This window comes from Sapajus apella, unplaced genomic scaffold (genome assembly GCF_009761245.1).
Source record: "Sapajus apella isolate SASKATOON/1434 unplaced genomic scaffold, GSC_monkey_1.0 scaffold146, whole genome shotgun sequence".
NCBI lineage: Eukaryota > Metazoa > Chordata > Mammalia > Primates > Cebidae > Sapajus > Sapajus apella.
In genome coordinates, this window is record NW_022437086.1 from 1,308,061 (window position 1) to 1,330,990 (window position 22,930).

The following is a 22,930-nucleotide window of genomic DNA, read 5'->3' on the forward strand; positions in this document are numbered from 1 at the left end:
GGGAATTTTATACTCTGATGGTGGAAGTATAAACTAGTGCAAACTCTCTAAAAGTTAATTTGGCATTACCTAAAAAAGTGGAAGATGCACACTGCTCATAATCCAGCTACTCTAATCCAAAGTATATATCTTAGAGAAACTCTTGAAGAAAACATCTTCAAAAATGTGCACAGCTCCAAACTAAAAACAATCCAAATCTTCATCAATAGTAAAAATGTATAATCTATATTATACCAGAGAATAGTATTTTGGCAATTAAAACTGATGATACAGCTATATACCACAACACAGGTAAATCTCAAAAGAAAATGTTAAGAAAAAAAAACTGACAGAAGAAAGCACAGACCATGATCCCATTTATATAGTTTACCAACGCAGGCAAACTGAACAAAGAAACAAAGGAAAAAATATCAAAGGTCACCTCCAGGTAGTTTCAAATGTAACTGTTACTGTAATGTCAAAATTCCCAACCTGCCATGTCAGTTTCCTACTAGAGCTATTCAAATTGGGTGCCCACTTTGCTTCATTGAGACAAACATTTCATGACTTTAAGACTACCTTTGCCCTAAACAAGCTTACAGGATCATGTGTAAGAACATTAACAGAAGCCTATGGTGCACCTGCTACTGTCCTAGGTGTTTCACACTCATTATTTTGGGGTGGGGAAAGAGAGGGAAACAGGGCAAAGGCATTTAACAATAGAAATAATAACATACTAATAATAAGTACCATTTTGAGCACTTACTATGTGCCAGGTGCTATTCTAAAGGCTTAGTAGTAATTTAATTCTCCCAACTATATGAAGTAAATACTACCGCCATCATCCATAATAGGTATTATCATCATCCTTATAACAATAATAATAAAGACAATAGGTAACATTTTCAACCACTTATTATATACCAGGCACTTGGCTAAGAGCTTTATGTTATTCTAACTTAATCCTCACAACAACCCTATGGATAGGTATTATTATCATCCTTAATGGATACTATTTCAGTAATCCTTCATCTACAGTTTTAATTAGTTCTCTGTAGTCAACTGCAGTCTGAAAACATTAAATGAAAACCTCCAGAAATAAACAAACAGCTCATAAGTTTTAAACTGCAAGTCATTCTCAGTAGTGTGATAAAATCTAACATTGTCTCTCTATCTAGACTGGAATGTAAATCATCCCTTTGTCCAGCATGTCCATGCAGTGTACACTCACTACCCACCATTAGTCACTTAGTAGCTCTCTTTTACTTTTTTTAATCCAGTTTCTGTGCAAGTCACTTAGCAGCTCTCTAGGTTATCGGATAGACTGTAGCGGTATCACAGAGCTTACGTTCAAGTAACTCTTGTTTAACTTAATCATGGCCAAAAAGCTCAAAGGTAGTAATGCTGGCATATTGTTATAACTGTTCTACTTTATAATTAGTTATTGCTGTTAATCTGACTGTGCTTAATTTGTAAATTAACCACAGGTATGTAGGCAAAAGAAAAAACATAGTATATATAGGGCTCAGTACCATCCGTGGGGTTTCGGGCATCCACTGGGGTCTTAGAACATATCATCTGCAGATAAGGGGGAAACTAACATATTATTCCCATTTCCAGGATAAGAAAACTAAAGGAAAGATGAGATACCAAGACTAGGCAAAACCAAGTAACTCACTCAAGGTGATACAATCAATAAAGGACAGAGCTAGGATTTGAACCTGTGTCCGTCTGACTCTAAAGCCTACGCTTAGCCACTGTCACACTGTTTTAGTCTGTCTTCATAAACACTGTAAGTACATACAACAAGAGCTAAGAGTATAGATGAAGACAGAAAGACCTGGGTCCATATCCTGGCTCTACCACGTTCCAGCTGTGGGATGGAAGACAAGCTCCTCAACCTCTGGGAGCCTCAAGTCCTTCACCTAAAAATTGAGGTGCGTAAGGTACCTATGGGTAAGCATGAAAGGGTAAATATAAAAACTAAATGAGATAAGGCATGCAGAGGGCTCAGCATAGAGCCTGGCACATAACAAATGTTCAGCAGATGTTGGATGGTATCACTACCATCATCAGCATTTTCCCTGTTTTATAGATAAGAAAATGGAGACACAGAGAGAGGTAGTATTTGATGCAATGTTACAAAACCAGTTAGTGTCAATGAAAGACTTTAAACACAAGTCTAGCCAGCTTCAAAGTATCAACCCTTTTCCACATGCCAAAGGGAGGCCTTGGGGAGATCTTCCTTAGGGAAAGGAAACCTGAACTAAATCTTGCAATACAGCCATGAGTTGGTCAGATGAAGAAATGAAGTGAGAGAAATGAGTGTTACAGGCAAAGGAAACAACACATCCAAAGGAACTGATTAAATTAATGGTGTGGCAATGATTGTAGCTACAATTATTTCAGTGTGGCTGGAGCCCAGGCTGTCGGGGCAAGTCAGTCTGGGTCCACAAATGAAGCAAACAAAATGTAGCATGATTTGAAGCAGTGGTTCTCAATGTGAAATCAGGCCAGGAACATTAGCATCACCTGGGAACCTATTATAAGTGCAAATTCTTGGGCCTATCCCAAACCTCCTGAATCAGAAACTTTAGGTCTTTTAAAGGTTCTCCATATGATCGTGATGAATGGTTGATGTTTTTAAACATGATTTTAAGCAATGATGAAATATAACGATGTTTTCAAAAACAATGAAATAATTGTTCATTAGACAGGTAATTCAGAAAAGGACCAGGAAGAAACCATGAATTCCTATATAATATCTGGATGGGCACCAACTATAATTCCCTTGATGTGCCTGGGTTTTCCTTGACAACAGTTAATCAATTTAATAGGTTACTCTACATACAGATCCAATTTGTGCTACGCTTCATCTTGGCAAAATACTCTGAACTAGGCTTACATTTTAAATCTTAAAAAAAAAAAAAATTTCTAGGCTGGGCGTGTGGCTCACACCTGTAATCCCAGCACTTTGGGAAGCCAGGGTGGGTGGATCACCTGAGGTCAGGAGTTCAAGACCAGCCTGACCAACATGGTGACACTAAAAATGCAAAAATTAGCTAGGCATCGTGGTGCACACCTGTAATCCCAGATACTCGGGAGGCTGAGGCTGGAGAATTGCCTGAACCCGGGAGGCAAAGGATGCAGTGAGCCAAGACTGTGCTACTGCACTCCAGCCTGGGCAACAGGGGAAGACTCTGTCTCAAAAAAAAAAAGCCGGGCGCGGTGGCTCATGCCTGTAATCCCAGCACTTTGGGAGGCCAAGGCGGGTGGATCACGAGGTCAAGAGATCGAGACCATCCTGGCCAACATGGTGAAACCCCGTCTCCACTAAAAAATACAAAAATTAGCCGGGCATGGTGGCACACACCTGTAGTCCCAGCTACTCAGGAGGCTGAGGCAGGAGAATCACTTGAACCCAGGAGGTGGAGGTTGCAGTGAGCTGAGATCGCGCCACTGCACTCCAGCCCGGGTAACAAGAGCGAAACTCAGTCTCAAAAAAAAAAAAAGAAGCCGGGAAAAAAGAAAAAAAATGGAAATAGTGGCATATATAAACAAATACTGATCTCAAATTCCTGACCTCAGGTGATCTGCCCTTCTCAGCCTCCCAAAGTGCTGGAATTTCAAGTGTGAGCCACTGCACCCAGATGTTTTCTTTTTTAAATTATTCACCAATGAAGAAGTAGGACTGACCATAGTTCTTAACCTGCATGGTACATGATTCTATGTCTTCTATTAGATCGTATGTTCCTTTAAGCCAAAGACCTTTTATCTCCAGGAGCTGACACAGTGCCTGGCACATAGCACATGCTCAATAACATTGCAGAGACTACTATCTGCCTATCCCAATATCCAATCAATTTCTCCTAGTAAAAGAAACCCAGTTATTGCCAGTGAAAGGTAAGAAGTACTACCTGGAAGATTCTAAGAAATATCCTCAAAAAATACTAAACGCCACTACTTTAACACACATCCCACTGGCACTGTGCAGCTTAGAATGCAGATGAAATGATCGGTGCTCTGATTTGGATGCTGGGGATGATGGAGACAAAAGCTGGAAGCAGCCGAGATGCCAGATGACTACAGAGCTGAAAAAGCAGCCCTGGTCTGCCTTCTTCTACATAGCAGTCATTATTTGGAAATCTTTGTTATTTTGGATCTCTATTATTTGTAGAGAAACCTAATCCAAACTAATAAAGGATCTGACATCCAACTTCTAATTTTTGCTAATTATTATATTCTCCAAGAAAAGTATGAATGTTGCCTTATTAATTCATGTTCTAGTTCTGCTGCTTCTCTAGTTCTGCTGCTTCTTTTCACTGACACACTTTGCAATGCAATGTTTCCTCAGCTCTCTCATTTCCTTTCACAGCCCATTTTGCTCTGTCACTTGTATCCTTTGTTTATTCAATTCCTCTTCTCCAGCGAAGGTGTCTCAGTTACTTCCCTCTTCAACATGACATGGGTGTGGCAGCTCACAGCAGTAGTCCCAGCACTTTGGGAGGCCAAGGCAAGAAGACTGCTTGGGACCAGGAGTTTGAGACCAGCCTGGGTAACATAGTGAGACCCTGTCTCCACAAAAAATAAACAAAAGTTACCCAGGCATGGTGGCATGCACCTGTAGTTCCAGATACTAACAGCAAGCTAAGGTGGGAAGACAGCTTGAGTCCAAGAGTTCAAGGCCGTGGTGAGCCATTATCTCGGCACAATACTCCAGCCTGGGTGACACAGCAAGACGCTATTTCAAAAAAAAAGACACAACCCCAACACCCCAGTAGCATCCTTAGACAATGCCTTCATAAAGGAGAAGTTTTCAAAAACAAACAGACTTGTTCTCTGATAGCTTCATGAAGAAGAAAAAAACCACATGTAATACTTATATAATTCTTCTGGGATATTTCAGACTGAGCCAGTAGAGCTCAGGTAATCCCAATTTGCCCATGTTAATTTTCCATGCTATTTAAATGCTCATAATTTTTGTGAATACAGTCTTTCATTCTCTTCACTTGCTTATTCTTGTTATCCTTAAATTTCAGAAGAATTTCAAGTGGTTGGTTATTTTTCTGTTAATCCCGTGAGATATAAGAATTTTAAGTCTCCAAGCTGACAAAGATTCTTTGTGTGACCAAACTTCAGTCAGGATCCTGAACCTTTCCTAGGACCACATGTGTACTTCTTTATAAAATCCAGTTTTCAGCAAAGAACCCTGCTAAGGTAGTTCAGCAAGAACCTCCCACCCTTGATACCTAATCGCTCTCAGTATCTGATCAGGTTTCTCATCCTCCACCAGCACTAGCTGATGTCTGATCACCCTGGCCTGTATTCAGCGAAAATCCGATGAGGTCAATTTAGGCAGAATGCCCCTGACCCCTGATGTTTTCTCTTAGTAATTTTCTGTCCACTGACCCTCACCCTGCTCCCTGGCTATAAATGCCCACTTGCCCATGCTTTGGTCCCTGTATCTCCTGCTAACTAAACACTGCCTCGTGCCTTAATAAGTAAAATTGAATAATTTTTTCTTTAACAAAAGTAAATTTCATTTTAGATATTAAAAAGAAGTGTTACAAATTTAATAAATTACTAATTATTCTTCCTACTTCCTCAAAAAGTCTTCATTTCCAAAAACCTTTTTGCATTATTGTCACTCATTTATTTACTCTTTCTTTGCTTTAGATCTGATTTAGAGGATTTTTTTGGTCTGCTTTACTTACTAGAAGCTGTAGGGTATTATTTTCTTGTTCTTATGCGTTCTCTTGTGCTTGGCACTACTCTTACCTTTTTCTTTCGAATTTACTTGTGTTTAGCAGTTGCTATCTTCTCTTTCTGTTCTGAGTGTAGATAACAACTCTGAGTTGTAGTTGTGATTCCTATACTTGTTGTCTAAGGGTTAGGGTTAGGTTTGTCTAAGGGTCCTGTACTTGCTGCCTAAGGGTCATTTTGCTCTTTTGACCTAGCAAACTTGATTTCTATTTGTTCCAGATAATTTCATGGTATCATAATGAGTTTAATAACAGAAGTAACTCAGCACGCTCTCATAACTTCCCAAAAGTTTCCTCATGGAGACAACTAAAATTCCACAAAAAATTCCACAAACCATGAGAAGAAAGCAACATAAATGGCCTGAAACTATACTTCTACTTTCAAGATACTTGAGCAGGAGCTCTGACTTTTCTGTAACTGGAACTGCACAGGGAAGCAAGAGATGCCACACTGACCGTAAATAACTAGAAACCTATAAGCAAAGCAAAGGTTACCTTTCCTAGTTAGTAAGATAAGAGACAGAGCTGTGAAGGGCTCCTGATATCTCTACGCCATCTGGTGATATCTTCAAACCTTCAAGGCTGAACTCAGGAGTTCAAGACCAGTCTGGCCAACCTGGCACTCTACCAAAAATACAAAAAAAAAAAATGAGCTGGGCATGGTGGCGCATACCTGTAATCCCAGCTACTCGAGAGGCTGAGGCAGGAGAATCACTTGAACACGGTAGGCAGAGGTTTCACTGAGCCGAGATTGTGCCAAAGGAAATATGGTCTAATTTAGACTCATCTGAACCAAAACAGCTCTTAATTGTTTTATATTGAAATTCTGGGTAAGATTTTCTGTCAAAAAGGGGTAAAATATTATTTTGCTTTTAACTTTTAGAAAGCAATTGTAGCCTACCAGAAAAGACTAAAATACCCAGTGTTGGTAAAGATGTGAGGCAACTAGAACGTACTCATCTACAGTACAGCCATACATGAAAGAGACACTTTGAAAAACTGTTAGAAAGTATCTGTTACACACACATACACACTTTATCCAGCAATTCTACTCACTGGTATGTACCCAAAAGAAATAAATGCTATGTCCACCAAAAGTAATGTACAAGAATGTTCTTAGCAACTTTTATCTGTGACAGCTCCAAACCAGAAAGACCCCAAATGCAAAAAATCTTGGAATAAGCATTAGTACATTCTACTCATGGTTGTGATATGTTAATTTTTGACAAAGCATAGAGCCTTGCTGGGGCTCCATTCCAGACACTGAAATGCTAAGTAAGGTCTCTATGCTTTCTAAAGTTCACTAATTCATAATATAATTTCTACAAATTTTCTTGGTCTTTATGTTAACCTTAAACATAGCAAGCATATACACAAAATGTTCTCTTCCTGATTGGCACCAATATTTAACTTAAGCACATCTCTTTAATCCCTACTGAAGAGCCTCGTGGTCTAACAGGCTCCTTTTATATTAGCAGATGTGGCCGGCATCAGTGTCAGGCCATCACATAAGCACAAAGACTGAAATACCTAATACAAGTGATTAAAAATCAATTACGGTCTATTATCTGGAAAAAATAATAAACTACAATGAGAGTAGCTAAAGCTAAAATTTTCTTTGAATCAATAAAAATAATCTAGAGCCAGTATAGTGATTGTACATCATAACTTATAATCAATAATTAAAAGTTAGGTATAAGCAGGCAGCTGTTCCTTTGAGATTATCTACATATTGAGAAATCAATATTTACTATACAAGTTCCAAACAGCAAAAAAAAATTAAGGAGATATTCCTTGGTGAAAGTAAGAATGACATACAGGAAAGTATACTGCTTTTTCTTTTTTACAGGGGTTACACATTAATAAATGAAAAAGACAAAAATAAAATTTAGTTATAGCCCACTTTTCTTCATGAAGATATGCTACCTGAATTTAATAGTAGTTTCTATTTTTATATCCTCATTTCAGGTATATAAGTCATCAAGTCAGGTTATCAGATCAAATGAGGGCATACTCGTTTTCACTTCATGAGAAAAGAAACAAAATGCTAAAAATCATCTTTAAGAAGTTTTAAATCCAAGAAACGTATTTTATCAATTAGGCTTCCAAATTCTGGAGATTCTCTAACCTTTTGTAAAAAATAAGAGAAGATATATCCATCAGATGACAAAGGAAGCACTACACGTAGTAAAATGTCATGGAGAAAAGCAAGGTCTCTCATTGAGACCAAGGCATGGATTCAAATTCTGGCCTCGCCATCTAAATCTGAACAAATTGTTTTAATCTTTAGTACTAGACTCAGTCTTCCTGTCCATAAAATGAAGAGATTAGGTTAGCGCCTTTATTTTTCTCTACCACCAAAAATTTCAAAATGCTTAAAATTCACTATGTGCTCATTGACATGACGTGCACTTCCTGACTTTAACTTTAATCCACACAAAAGCCGATTAATCTCATTACCAACAATACCTAGAAATTAGAAATCAGAAGCCACTAAAACTGAATGGTCAACATTAGGGTCTGAGGCCTTAAAGAAGGCTTTTCACCGCCTGTAAGCTGGGTTTGCATCCATCAAACAAATAAAGAAGGCCATGATGTATACATGAAAAAATGAGGTATAAATAACTGAAAGTCTACAATAAACTAGGAGAGAATTAATAAAAAAAGAAACCTCACCAATGAAGCTGTATCTGTTCCAGAAAAGGTTTTCAGTTTCCATATACACACACACATATGTATACATATATATACATAAAACACACAAACAAATATGTATACATTAGCTAAATATAGAGTCAAAATAAAAAAACATCTTCTACTCACTTTGACAGAGACACTCCCCCAGCTTTCCCAATCATCTCTTCATGGTGCAGTACCGAGTGGTTCCAGGGAATATGGAGGAACTTTAAGAGTGTTCTCATCCACCGTTCAGGATGTAAGACAAGCTGTTCGTAGTGAACCAACATGCACTTTTTATAACCAACCTCCATACACTGGTTATACATGGTCTCTATGGCACGATTCCACTTGGTCAAGCAGTCCCTGTAGCTGTTCAGGTCAAATCCAGCTATAGTAACTTTACGAGAAATCATTGAATGTACTGATGCCCGGCCATCTCGGACCATCAGGAGAAATTTGGCATTGGGGAATAACCTAGCAAGGTAAGTTAAGGATTTCAGGGCAAAAGGATCTTTATTACATAAATAAGGGGCTGGCTCCCCATGCTTAACGATGATTTCTAGTAAGAAGGCTTGCATGGCAGAATCCAGCACTTCATCAGTAACACCAGCCTCATCCAGCCGGATCTTCTCTTTACTTGACCGTGACCACATCTGTTTCAGGGCCAGGATTCGGGGAATGACCCTGGTTTCCTCTCCACAGCGAATGTCAGGATGCGCATCCAGCATGGCCCTCATGAGTGTGGTTCCACTCCGAGGCACACCTCCAATAAATATTAAAGGCATATCTTTGTGATAGGCAAAGGTTGTGTTGGCTTTGAGGTCCAAGCCAGTTCTCACAGTGGCCCTTGTGCTCTCTGACTTGACTGGCTGGCTGCGTTCCTCTATCCGGTGATGGCATTCCATGGCATGCTGGCCCAAGTAAAACACGGTCACAGAACTAATCACCAGACATGCCAACAGTAAGTTCTGCTTCAGCTTTCCAACCATCTTGATGTGGTTATCTTGTTATTAAACAGATATTTTGCTCAAAATGATTTTCAGAAAATGTTCAGGCCATGGAGAGTCTACTTCAGAAAGATGACCAACATCTAGTAAAAAGGAAAAGGTTATTTTGTCATCACATCCAGATTGCTTGCAAACCAGTCACCAGTTATCACCACTGCATTTTAGCTAGAAAGAAGCTGAAACAGTCTTAGATTATTTGATATTCTTAAAACAAATTTCAGTAGAATTTGTTCTACTCAGTACTTACAGTATATACAAATTTGAGTACAAATAAATCAATGCTTATAATCACAAACAGCTTTTCTTAAAGCAGTAATTCTAAAGCTATGTACCTGGTAAAGGATGGAAAAATAAATAAAATTATTTCTATCAGTGAGTCAAGTAAATATTTAATAAGCCCAAGAATGTCTGGAGTCCAACCCAAGGCTGATCTCTGCTATTCAGATTTGCTTCATCTCTAAGCAGTCATTATCTCCACATTCTAACATACTGAGAAATTACAGAAGAAATATAAAACAACTTCCAAATCTTTAACAGAGATTCAGTTTATTATCTCACTATTTAGGTACTACAGACCAGATACTCAGGCTCAACTGAGGACAAACTTTGAAAAGGACAATCGTATATAGTAACCTCTGCTCTTGGAAAACAAAGTCTTTTGACAGACAAATATGTAAATGATGACAATAAAATGTGATCAGTGCCTCAGTGGAAATATGAAAAGGGCCAATGGCAGCATTATGAAAAGGAGCATGTAATCCACCTGAGGAAGCTGTAAGTTTTACAAAAGTAGGTGGGAAGGACCAGGTGCAGCAGCTTGCCCCTATAATCCCAGCACTTTTTGGGACACTGAGATCAGAACATCATTTGAGCTCAGGAGTTCGAGACCAGCCCAGGCAACATACTGAGACCAAAAAGAAAAGAAACTGAGAGGGAGGAAGGGATATTCTAAACCAAAGGAACTTGTGTGCAAAAACCAAACAGCAAGACAGAACACAGCATGATTAGGTTAACAGAGAGTAGTTTAGGAGAGCTGGTGTATAGGCTGCAAAGAAAACTGTATAAGTATCTGTGATCTAATCCTCAGAAGGACAGGTAAGATCTGGACACAGGAAGCACTCTAAGCTGCAGGTACACTATGACCAAAGACACAGATGTGCAAAAGTAGAAGCATGGATATTAAACAGCTAGAGTGCTAGTTTAGCAAGAGCAAGGGTATACAGTGGGAAACAGACATCAACCAGACCACACCTATACCAAAATAAGTTACCCTGAATCCTAAGAAGGCAAGTGTGACAGTTAATGTTATGTGTTAGCTTGGTCAGGCTTTGGTGCCCTGTTGTTTGGTCAAACACCGGTTTAGATGTGGCTGTGAAGGTATCTTTTAGATGAGATTAACATTTAAATGAACAGATTTCTAGTAAAGTGGATTACCCTCCATAATACAGGAAGACTTCATCTAACAAGTAAACGCCTTAAGAGCAAAGACTGAGGTTTCCTGAGAAAAGACAACAACATAGAAACCCTGCCTGTGTGTCCAGCCGGCTACCCAGCAGAATCTGGAGTCAAGACTGTGGCAAGCCAGGTCTCACTAACACAGGCCTCCATAACAACTGTTTCAGTACTGACTGGGTGGTGAAGTTAAATATTAAAGGCTTAAAAAAGCCAGTGCCCTTATACAACGGCTGAAATGTAACAAAACCCACCAATAGTTTTGCCTAGGCCTTTCCTGGATCTTATAGCATGGCAAAATAATGAGGAACTTAACAGGACCCATTTAGGATTAAATAAGTTTTATCAGGGGTCTGAAGAAACTCCCCAGGCCTCCACAAACAAGTTTACTGGAGGTCTGAAGGAACTCCCTAAACCTCCGTGATTTAGCAGGTGACAGGATAAGGGTAATCACCCCAGCACCTAGACCTATTTAGATTAAGTAAATTTATTGAGGCTCCAGAATAAGGTCTTCAGGACTCAGATCTTAGTTACAGATTAAAAGAAGTTAATCACTTACATCTTTAGAGGAATGCACACTTACACATAGACATATTGGTTAGAAAGTATATAAGCTCTGAAAAACTGTAATTTTAAGTTGGTCTGGCGATAATTTCCAGGCCTCCCTGTAACCAGTTACAGAAATAAAAACTCTTCCTCCCCAGTGCATCTGTATCTCATTACTAGGCCGCAAGAAATAGCAGCCCAAACCTCAGTTTGGTCCTGGAACAAGACTGCAACATCAACTCATCTCTACCAAACTGCCCTTTGAGTTTCAGACTTGCCAGCCCCACAATCGCATAAGCAAATTCCCTAAGATCAGTCTCTTTCTCTCCCTATCACCGGCCCCTCCCCATATACACGTGTGGCATTGTGTGTTATTCACCACTCTAAATTCGGTGAGATCCCTTCCAATCCACTAGCAAAGCAGTCAATCCTAATGGTTTGCCTTGCCCTAACTACTGGTTCTGTTTTCCTGTAAAACCCTAATACAGGGGTTCGGTTTTGTTTTTCTGGAGAACCCCGAGGAACACAGTAAATATACCTGGGGAAATGACTAACTACACTCAAAAATACATTCCAAGAGGCAAGACTTCCAACTAGAGCCTAGTGAGAAGGTAGTTAATTCCTCTTCCCAAAAACCAATGATAAAGCTGGGTGAAATGGGCAAAATAACCCTTTCAATGCCCTGGAAATCCACCAGAAGAATAAAACAACCTGAGACACATTTATGCTTGAAAAACTGCTAAAAAGTGGGTAAGAACCATGATACTCTGTGTAAGGCTACTCCCATCTCACCATCTACCCATTCAGTAGGTACAGAGGCTCTGCAAGGCAGAGCAGGGCAAGGCAAACCGTTAGGACTGACAGCTTTGCTACTGGGGTGGAAGGGAGTTCACTGAGTTTGCAGTGGGGAAGAACACACACGCCCAACTGCACTGTCAGAGTAAGTGATGGAGTTCAATCCCAGCCTGACCAACATGGTGAAACCTCATCTCTACCAAAAATACAAAAATTAGCCAAGAGTGGTGGCGCGCACCTGCAGTCCCAGCTACTCAGGAGGCTGAGGCAGAAGAATCACGTGAACCCGGGAGGCAGAGGTTGAAGTGAGCCGAGATTGCAACACTGATCTTCAGCCTGGCGACAGAGCAAGACTAAGTCTCAAAAAAAAAAAAAAAAAATTACCTTATCAACAATTCAACTGTAGGAAAACAAGATCAGAGACACAAAATATTCACCAATCAAAAGTCAACATGCAAGGTGTCTACATGACTAAAGCAGCAACCAAGAGTTTCTGATATCCCCTAATGTCTTCCCATTAAAATACCCCCAGTATTCAAAATACATTTTGAAAAACAAAAAAAGAAACTTCAAATTCCCAGCAAAATACATACAAAAACTAAAACTGAAAATTTATTTGCAATGCATTTCCTTGCCCAAAAACATACATGTAAATCATTTTAATGACTGCATCATATTCTACTGAAATAACTTAACAACATTTATCTGGCCAATTCTCTATTATTATTCACTTGTTTTTAAATCTTCATTACTGATATATTACTATGGTAACTGTTCTTATATTTACAAACATCTTTGCACATATAATTGTTTTATTAAACTAAATTGTAGAAGAGAAATTGTCAGGTAAAGGAAGGTGAAGGGTGCTTGATTTAATAAATTTCTCGTATCCAACATCCAAATCTAACCAAAAAAAAAAAAAAATTCTGTTGGCTCTACTTTCAAAATATAGTCAGAATCAGACTACTTCTCAACACATCCACTATCACTGCCAGCATCTTGCACCAGGCATACTGACAGGTATTCTTTCTTCTACTTTTGCCCGCTAGAGTCTATTCTCAACTCAGCAGCCAGAGGGGTCCTTTTATTAATAAAACAAAAGAAGCTGAGGTGGGAGGATTGATCATGTCCAGGAGGTTAAGACCGCAGTGGGCCATGATCACACCACTGCCCTTTAGTCTGGGCAACAGAGCCAAACCTCGTATCTAAAAAAATTAAATAATTAATTACTTAAAATAAAACACAACAAAAAGATTGTCCCATTCCTCTGCTCAAAGCTTAGTATTTGTTTACCAAATGGTCATTTAAAGACTTATTTTAAGGCATCCAACACCAAACTATGTTAAATTTCTCTGCCTCTTTTTCTACCGTTTCTGTCAGGAAATCCCTATAGGCATCCAAAAAGTAGTACTAATTGATGATAATAGCTTAGGAGTCCGCTGTTCAAAGTAAAGTAATTGAGAAGGCACCCCTAACCTTCAGAGGTTTCGTAAGGACTCAAATGACAGCAACTCCCTCTTTACTAAGGGATAATTTAGGGCAAAGAAAACCTTGCCATATATTCAAGCATAATTGATAGTTGTCAAATGACACAATTATGGGTGAGTTTCTTCAAGTTTTAATTTCTGCTGTATTTTAAATTAAACATTAAAAGACATTAGCTTCCAGAGATGTTTAATCGGTGTTAGATAAAAATAAAAAATAAAAAACTAAAACACATTAGCTAAATGTACGTTAATTAATGGAGGGAAAGTATGTTCCATAGCCCCTTCAAGATATCTGAATACAAGTAAATGATCAAAGGCCTTGTAAGGGATACTAAAAAGGGAAAAGAAAGGGATTTTGGCTTCTCCAAAAACATTTTCATTATTTTTCACTAAGCTTGTGAAGTCTAATTTTCTCTCTTTGGAGGTTTCTTAACATGCAGAATCAGTCCTAAGAGGGGTCTTTAGATCATCTACATATAATGCTCTCATTTTATACCTGTACAAACCGAGGCGCAAGTAGCACACTTTAGTCACCACTTCTCTAAATCTTACCCAGTCTTCAAAGGTCACTTTTCGCTGTATCGTATATATCCTACTATGTCCCGTCCTCTACCAGAGCATGCTTAGCAGAGCACTAGCTCACTGTGAATACTACGCCTACAAAAAACATGATTCCTAACCAAACTGGAAAGTACTTTTTTCTAGATGAGAGACTTTCTAGTACAGACTTTGAGGCTCTACTCACACTGTTATACTAATTCTTCTCAAATTCTAAAAAAAGGTAGTCCTTTGACTGAAGAAGTACAGTAAAAGCTGGTCTGACCATTAGCCTGATATACTGAAACACTGTGTGCATGTGTTGTCTACACGCATGGGTGCACGTGCATGCACACACAGATACAGGCCTCTATCAGTTACTTTTATTTATTTTTTTATTTTTTGAGACTGTGTTTCACTCTGTCACCCAGGCTAGAGTGCAATGGTGCAATCTCCACCTCCTGGGTTCAAGCGATTCTTCTGCCTCAGCCTCCCCAGTAGCTGGGATTACAGGCACGTGCCACCGCGCCCAGCTGATTTTTGTATTTTTAGTAGAGATGGGGTTTCACCATGTTGCCCAGGCTGGTCTTGAACTCCTGATCTCAGGTGTTCCACCCACCTCGGCCTCCCAAATTGCTGGGATTACAGGCATGAGCCACCGCGCCCAGCCCTCTTTCCATTACTTTTAAACTCCACTTTGCTGTATTTTCAGACAAACAGATCAATATTTTCTCAACTAGGACATTTACAGAGCTAAGGCTCATCTAAAAGGAACACCAGAATGTTCAGGCTCAGTTTTATCTCCAGGGGAAAGAAAAAGCACTGAAACACTGCAATAAACATATCTGAGGAATCACTATTAATAGGACTGCTCTTTCCCAGCAGGCCAAATGAAATAGACTCCCAGAAATAATGCTTTAGAAAAGAGAGTGCTGATATTACATTTCTAAACTTACATATTTGCAAATTTTATAAAGTAACAGTGCTAACCAAAAGCAGGATCGGTCAGCAAAAGCAGAGGTACAGAGGTCACTAGTCAGCAAGGCCATGCCCAACACCCAGTGCACACACACAGGCCCAGGTACACACACTCAAGGGCATGTCCACCACATCCTGCTGTTAAAGCCAGGAAAGTGGCCATATTGTAGGTCCAAAGAGATGCTGGTAAATGTCCTAGCAAATAATCAATTATAAGAATGGAAAGACCCCCGTAAAAACTTTCTTTCCTTTGTCAATCACCGGTTCCTTGCCTCCCATGCCCATTCATGATACCAACCAATATGGCAAACAGCAACAGCCAATACCACCGTGCCTGCTGGCTAAAGTCCAGTCTGTATCTGGTTTCTCCATTTACTTCTAGCCTCTTAGCAAAAGGAAAAATGATTATATCACATGCTTGAACTTGCCAATGAATAAGTGCACAGAGACTGACTTTGAATGACAGCTTTGCCATGAAGTAGAAACTTCAAACCTGACCCAAATGAAACCATTGTTGGAAGATCCATTCTTATGTCAGCTCATGGTCAGAGCACCAACATGGGAACACCTTTTCCTAGCTGCATGTTAGGGGCTGGCACTAGAACCACTGACGAGTAGCAAATGGCAAGAATATGGTATACACAGCTGACAATCTTTGAAAGTCAGCTGGGACTCACTTCTTAAAGGAGCAGTAAACTTCAAAAAACCCCATACCAAGAACAGGACCTAATGCCTAGATGACAAACGGAGACAGGAGCACAGGTTAAACTCAAGCATAACCTTCGTAAAGGTTCAAGTTAAATGAAATGATGTCTCGGTGTTTCTTGAGGAATATCTGAGTGCAGGCATGTGTGGAGGCATATATGAAATTAGACTCCTATGAGTTCATTGTTGAAGCTGGGTGATGGGTACTTGAAGGCTCAATATAGCTATCTCTATTTTGGATATGTTTGAAATTTTTCATAATAAAGAGGTAAAATGAAATAAAACAGAATAAAAAATTTAAGTTACCAAGTTCCAAACTTCTCAGACCTATAAATCAGGAAGTCATTGTTGGCTAAACTATTTATCTTCTAGATTCATCAACCTCATGTTTACTAATCTGTTTAGACCACCCATAACAATGAACACAAAGAAAACAAATTTGTTCAAGTAATACACACTCATTCAGTAACTCAAGTTTATGCCACTTTTCTACCAACCTTGTAACTTTTTTGTTTTTTTTGAGACAGGGTCTCGCTGCCTCCAGCACCATGCCACTTTCTCTCTCCAACTAGACTGGAGTTCAATGGCATGTAGCTCACTGCAGCCTCCAACTCCTAGGCTCAAGTGATCCTCCCATCTCAGCCTCCTAAGTAGCTGGGACTACAGGAGCATGCAACCATGCCTGGATAATTTTTTGTTTGTTTCTTTCTTTCATTTTGTAGAGACAGGGCCTCTTTATGTTGCCCAGGCTGGTCGCAAATCCCTAGCCTCAAGTGATCATCCCATCTCAGCCTCCCAAAGTGCTGGAATTACAAACATGAACCACGACACCCAGCCCCTTATAACCTTTAGAATGAAAAGCAACTGAACAGAAAAAGTAGAAGAGAAGATGGCACTGAATTAATGTAAAAGAAGCCTGGTGTATTAGAGTCAGAAGACCTGGGCTCTCGTCCGGAATCAGTTTTTTCTTAGTCACATGGCACTAGATAAATCACTGAGCATCAGTTCTCTCATCCACAAAACAGAGATAATGATAATCAAACCCTTCTTCATAAGTAATTAGAGTAGAAATTATGAAAGGAAGAAGACAGAGCGGGGAGAAAATGCAAAAGAAAAAGGGACACCTGCAAGTTCTCTCTCACAGCGCTGTGGGGCAATCACGTGGAAAGCATGTGAAGGGGCTTTTAAAGAACAGGGGCCTGGGGCACACTTCCTACACTTTCTCCCTCTCATCCTCCACCTCCACCTCCACCTTCCGCCACTCCTCCCATGCAGCCTGATCCTCTGAGAACCATTCCCCATTGACACCAGGCCCCTCCACACCTGGCATGCTTCCAGCACCATGCCACTTTCTCTCTTTTACACATATCTCCTCAGTTAACTTGTCCCTGACTGCTCTTTTTCCGTCTTCCCCCGCCACAAAAATAAATTGTTCCCTCTTCTGTCACCTCAAAGCACATGGTTAAAAACACATCAGTTTGCACATATACCACTGTATTGTGGTTAGTTTACCTCACTAGATTATTTAAGTTCCTTTAAATCAAAAATTAAAACCCATTCATCATTTAATATGCAGTAGGTACAAGAATAACAGATAAAATATAAAGCAAGCAATTTATAGATGAATAAGCAACTAGTAAAACTTTTTCTTAAATATCCTTAAAATACCTATAAAGTCATCTGAAACAAAGCAAATAGTCAACAAATAAATATCAAAAATGAAACAAGGGACTATGAATAAACAGAAAGTAATCTGGAAACGATGAAAACAACTTTGCAATTTTGATCACTGCCTCAACAAGGTATTTTGCAATCAATAAAATGATTACAAAATCCATAGCAGAGAGGAAAAACAGTTTATCCAAGTCTTTGGAAAGGAAGAGTCCCACAGATATTAACTGTTAGAATACTAATACTAATCAATGACACAAAAGAGAAAAGCCAGGTTAAAAAAAGTCAACTATGTATTCAAACTTACGTTTCAAAAGCAAACATCACACAGCAGTGACCAAAGATTAATTTACAGCACTGCACCCCCTCACTCACACTCCTACACTCACCCTGCTTCATCTACAGCCAGCTCCCACTTACACTCTAATGACTCAAAGTGATGTGCAACCAAGACTTCTATCCCAATCTCAGACTTGATCATCTAAAGGCTAAGGGACAACTCTACTGGATGTTCACCGGCATGTCACATTCACAGCAAATGGAACCTACCTTCCCTAGTAGATCTCTTCTACCGTTCCCTTTCCCCCACTGGTCACTGAACCACTTTCTCTCTGATTCTCAAGCTCAAAATTGGGGAATCTTTATATAGTTTCTCCCTTAACCTCTCCATGAGTAACTGGTAAAGTCCTGTCGATTCTTCCTCCTTCATCCCCCTTTACTTGACTTCCCTCTGCTTTTTCCCTTCTGACAATTAGAAAAAAAAAAATCATTTAACCCTTATCCTCTGCCTTTCTCACAAGAACTCCACAGCCTCCTAAATGGTCTGAGTTCTGACTTCCTTCAATCAGTTCAATCACTGACTTGTCTCAAGAATGATGTTTCTTCTTTTCTTTCACTAACTTGTCTCAGGAATGATCTTTCTTCTTTTCTTTCCTTTATTTCCTCTCTCTCTCCTTCATTCCTTTTGACGGAGTGTCACTCTGTTGCCCAGGCTGGAGTGCAATGGCATGACTCGGCTCACTGCAACCTCCACCTCCCAGGTTCAAGCAATTCTCCTGCCTCAGCATCCCAAGTAGCTGGCAAGTAGCTGGGATTACAGGCACGCACCACCATGCCCAGCTAATTTCTGTATTTTTAGTAGAGATGGGGTTTCACCACGTTGGCCAGGCTAGTCTCAAGCTCCTGATCTCAGGTGACCCCACTCGCCCGCACTGGCCGCCCAAAGCATCAGGATTACAAGTGTGAGCCAAGGTACCCAGCCAGGAATGATCTTTCTAAAATGCAAATATATTTACGATGTTCCCTTGCTTAAAACTCTTCCATGACTTTCTACTTTTTTCGAAAAAATCAAAACTCCTCACCATAACATTAACACAAGTTCCTTTCAGACCCAGCCCTTGTCTGCCCCTTAGCCTGTTGCACCACCTTCCACCCCGACACTAACCCAGTGCCACCATCACCCACCTGAAGCATCCATTCCTTGTCTGAGTCTCTGCACACACTGCAGCTTTTGCATGTCTCTCTGCTTGATAACTCCCACTCATCCTTCAGCACTCCAATTCAGTGCCATCTCTCCTGTGCAGCTTTCCTGACAGCTCTCTGCCACATATGACACAGGTGTCCTTCCTAGTGCCCTTGTACTTACCCTATCATATCACGTCTAACATTACATGGTTACTTTGTTTTTCCAGTAGACTGTGAGCTCCTTGAAACTAGAGAGTTTTGAATGAATTAATGAATTTTAGATTGCCAGTAAGGTAATTATGGCTGTAATTAGATTCTATAAGCGTAATTAGTTGTGAGTTCTTGGGACTTATTGACTACATCTTATCTTCTTCAGTCTCCCCATAGTATGTAACAATATACTACAAGCATATTATTAAACACTCAATAAATATGCATTGACTGATCCTGCTAAAACTTTTTCAATAGAACCGTAGACATCTAATGCTTTCCTAGGATTAAAACATTAGTCTTTTCTGGTTCCAGTGTTATAACATAGTTTGACTACATTCAGAAACACTAAAAATACAAAGTTCACCTCCTGTTTTTCCCCTTTGGCCCTTGCTCTTCTACTCCACTCCCTTTATTGATCAATCTATTTCATCTGCCTCTATCATCACTTCACACTCTCATTGATGAATGAATTAAAATCTGACTTTTCTGCAATCCCTCGCACTTGCTGCAACAAATCGTAAAGTAAAGGAACGTTTCTGTTCTAGAATTTTACATATAAGGAAACTGAGGATCAGAAGAAATAACTTCCTTAACATATGGCTACACGGCAAATTATTCACCAAGCTGGAACCCAGGTCTGACTGTATACCATGGTACTTCCCAATCATTATTAGGCTTGGCACGAACAAAAAGTCAGGTATGCAACAATTATGGGGCAAATGAAGTAAATTTAAGACCATCTGCTATTATTTATAAGGCTTTCATTAGCATATAGTTTTTAAGAACACACCTAGCTTTTGAACTGTATTTTCTCCAGAATTCTCCTACCATGACCATCTCAGATCCAGTTAGAATGACAGAAGAAAACTCTAAATCCATGTAGCCATTATGCTTTACTTACATAAATGAGCAGGATGTGCATTTGCACACTTTCTGCAAGTCCCTGAAGATTTCATCTGGGAGAGATTAAGAATGAAGAGCTAGCTTTGGTCTCAAGAAATAACAGATATATACAGAGGCTAGAAACTAGCCTGGCAAATAGCTCTAACTTTCTGTAGAGTTTACAAGTTTAATTTTGCTTTAGCCTAGTCACTCTCATATCAAAGTAGATTCCCCATGTTTGTTGTGGGAAATTACACCTCTAACCCAAAGTTACTTAGAGCTAGAAATCTGTGATGTTCTCTTTGGAAAGCTGGGCATCAAATCTTTGATCAGAAACCACTATTATGACCAGGCGCAGTTGCTCATGCCTGTATTACCAGCACTTTGGGAGGCTGAGGCGCACGGATCATTGAGGTCAGGAGTTCAAGACCAGCCTGGCCAACATGATGAAACCCCGTCTCAACTAAAAATACAAAAGAAAAACATTAGCGAGATGTGGCGGCGCACACCTGCAGTCCCACCTACTCAGGAGGCTGAGGCAGGAGAATTGCCTGAACCAGGTAGGCAGAGGTTGCAGTGAGCTGAGATCGTGCCACTGCACTCCAGCCTAGGCAACAGAGGAAGACACTGTCTCAAAAAAAAAAAAGAAAGAAATCAACACTATAATAACAATATATATGGGCAAAATTGAATTTTCATTTTCTTCTTACACTTTTCCAATAATTATAAAAATACACTGGCCAGGCACAGTGGCTCACGCCTGTAATCCCAGCATTTTGGGAAGCCGAGGCGGGTAGATCGCCTGAGGTCAGGAGTTCGAGACCAGCCTGATCAACATGGAGAAACCCGTCTCTAGGAGAAATACAAAATTAGCTGGGCATGGTGGCACATGCCTGTAATCCCAGCTACTCATGGGGCTGAAGCAGGAGAATCATTTGAATCCGGGAGGCAGAGGTTGAGGGGAGCCGAGATCATGCCACTGCACTCCAGCCTGGGCAACAAGAGCGAAACTCCATCTCAAAAAAAGAGAAAAAATAAAAAGTATATATATATGTATATATATACACCATATGTAAAACCATGTACTGTTTTGTTGTTGTTGTTTGTTTTTTGTTTTTGTTTTTTGAGACAGAGTATCACTCTGTTGCCTAGGCGGAAGTACAGTGGCGTGATTTAGGCTCACCACAACCTCTGATTCCCGGGTTCAAGCAATTCCCCTGCCTCATCTCCCAAGTTGCTGGGACTATAGACATGCACCACCAAGCCCAGCCAATTTTGTATTTTTAGTAGAGATGGGGTTTCACCATATTGGCCAGGCTGGTCTCAAACTCCTGACCTTGTGATCCGCCCACCTCAGCCTCCCAAAGTGCTGGGATTATAGGCGTGAGCCACCAACCCTGACCCATGGACTGTTATTTAATTTTTACAGGGTAGAAAATCTTACTCATATATTTCAATTAGATGTTGCACATACTAAATGAACATGTAAATTTAGCAGGGAGAGAAGACAAGAAACTAACCATATATGCCATGATAAAATAATAAAAAGACCATACAAAAGGCATGAACAAAGACATATGGGCATTTCAAAGAAGGATCACATCCATGGGCTCAGAAAAGGTTACATGAAGAAAATGACATCAGAATGAATCTTAAGAGGGGCCAGGCACAGTGGCTCATGCCTACAATCCCAACACTTTGGGAGGCCAAGGTGGGTGGATCACTTGAGGATGGAGTTAGAGACCAGCCTAGCCAACATGGTGAAACCTGGGCTCTACTAAAAATATGAAAATTAGCCGAGCATCGTGGCAGGCACCTGTAGTCACAGCTACTCAGGAGGCTGAAGCAGGAGAATCACTTGAACCTGGAAGGCAGAGGGTGCAGCAAGCTGAGACTGCTCCAGTGCACTCCAGCCTAGGAGACAGAACCAGACTCCATCTCAAAAAAATGACAAAAGTAAGAATCTTAAGAGGTTAAGCAGTAGTCCCATTGTAAGGACAAGGGGGGAAAAACGAATGTTTTAAGCAAAGAAAACACATAACAAAAAGTCCCAAAGTGGAAGATGATAACACATATTAAGGAAATATTATGTAATCGACTTAGCCAGAGTATAGGGAAATAATAGCAAAACAGAAAAAACCTAAGTACAGAATTTCTGAGTTTTCAGTGACCTAAACAAACTTGCTAAAATTTAACACATCAACCTCTTCTTCCACATAAATGTGAGCAAAGGCAGGTGGAAGCACTTCCAGGATGGCAGAGTGAGGACCTGCAAAGATTTCCTTCTCCATAAAAGCCAGGAAAACACTGGAAAAAATGGTCAAAATCCACTTTTCAGAACTCTAAAAGTTAACCAAAGGCTTACAAGAATCCAAGACATGTTTATACAAGAAAAATAGCTAACTCTCACTAAAAAGAATGAGCTTTGTGGCATTTTAATTTGCCCCATTCCTCTCTCCCCAGCTCTGAGGAAGACCTTAAAAATTAACACCCTCGACCGGGCACGGTGGCTCACGCCTGTAATCCCAGCACTTTGGGAGGCCAAGGTGGGTGAATCACCTTGGTCAAGAGATCGAGACCATCCTGGCCAACATGGAGAAACCCCATCTCTTTAAAAAAAAAAAAGAAAAAGAAAAGAAAAAAAACAAAAAAACTAGCTGGGTGCAATGGCTGATGCCTATGACCCCAGCACTTTGGGAGACCAAGGTGGGAAGATCACCTCAAACCAGGAATTCAAGACCAGCCTGGTCAACATGGTGAAACCCTGTCTCTA

The 22,930-nt window shown here is 40.0% G+C and overlaps 1 protein-coding gene across 8 annotated transcripts in view; it reads right to left on the minus strand.

Annotated features, from left to right (window-relative positions):
* Positions 1 to 22,930, minus strand: part of TPST1 (tyrosylprotein sulfotransferase 1) — a 130,439-nt gene that overhangs the window by 85,884 nt on the left and 21,625 nt on the right. For 6 of the 8 annotated variants that reach the window (XM_032264753.1, XM_032264756.1, XM_032264759.1 and 3 more), the window contains exon 2: positions 8,565 to 9,510. In XM_032264753.1, the coding sequence (XP_032120644.1) occupies positions 8,565 to 9,409 (845 nt within the window). In that variant the 5' untranslated portion in view covers positions 9,410 to 9,510. Of the gene's footprint in view, positions 1 to 8,564; positions 9,511 to 12,458; positions 12,477 to 14,940; positions 14,945 to 22,930 lie in introns of those variants that run through there. The other 2 variants (XM_032264754.1, XM_032264757.1) reach the window with 2 other exon arrangements.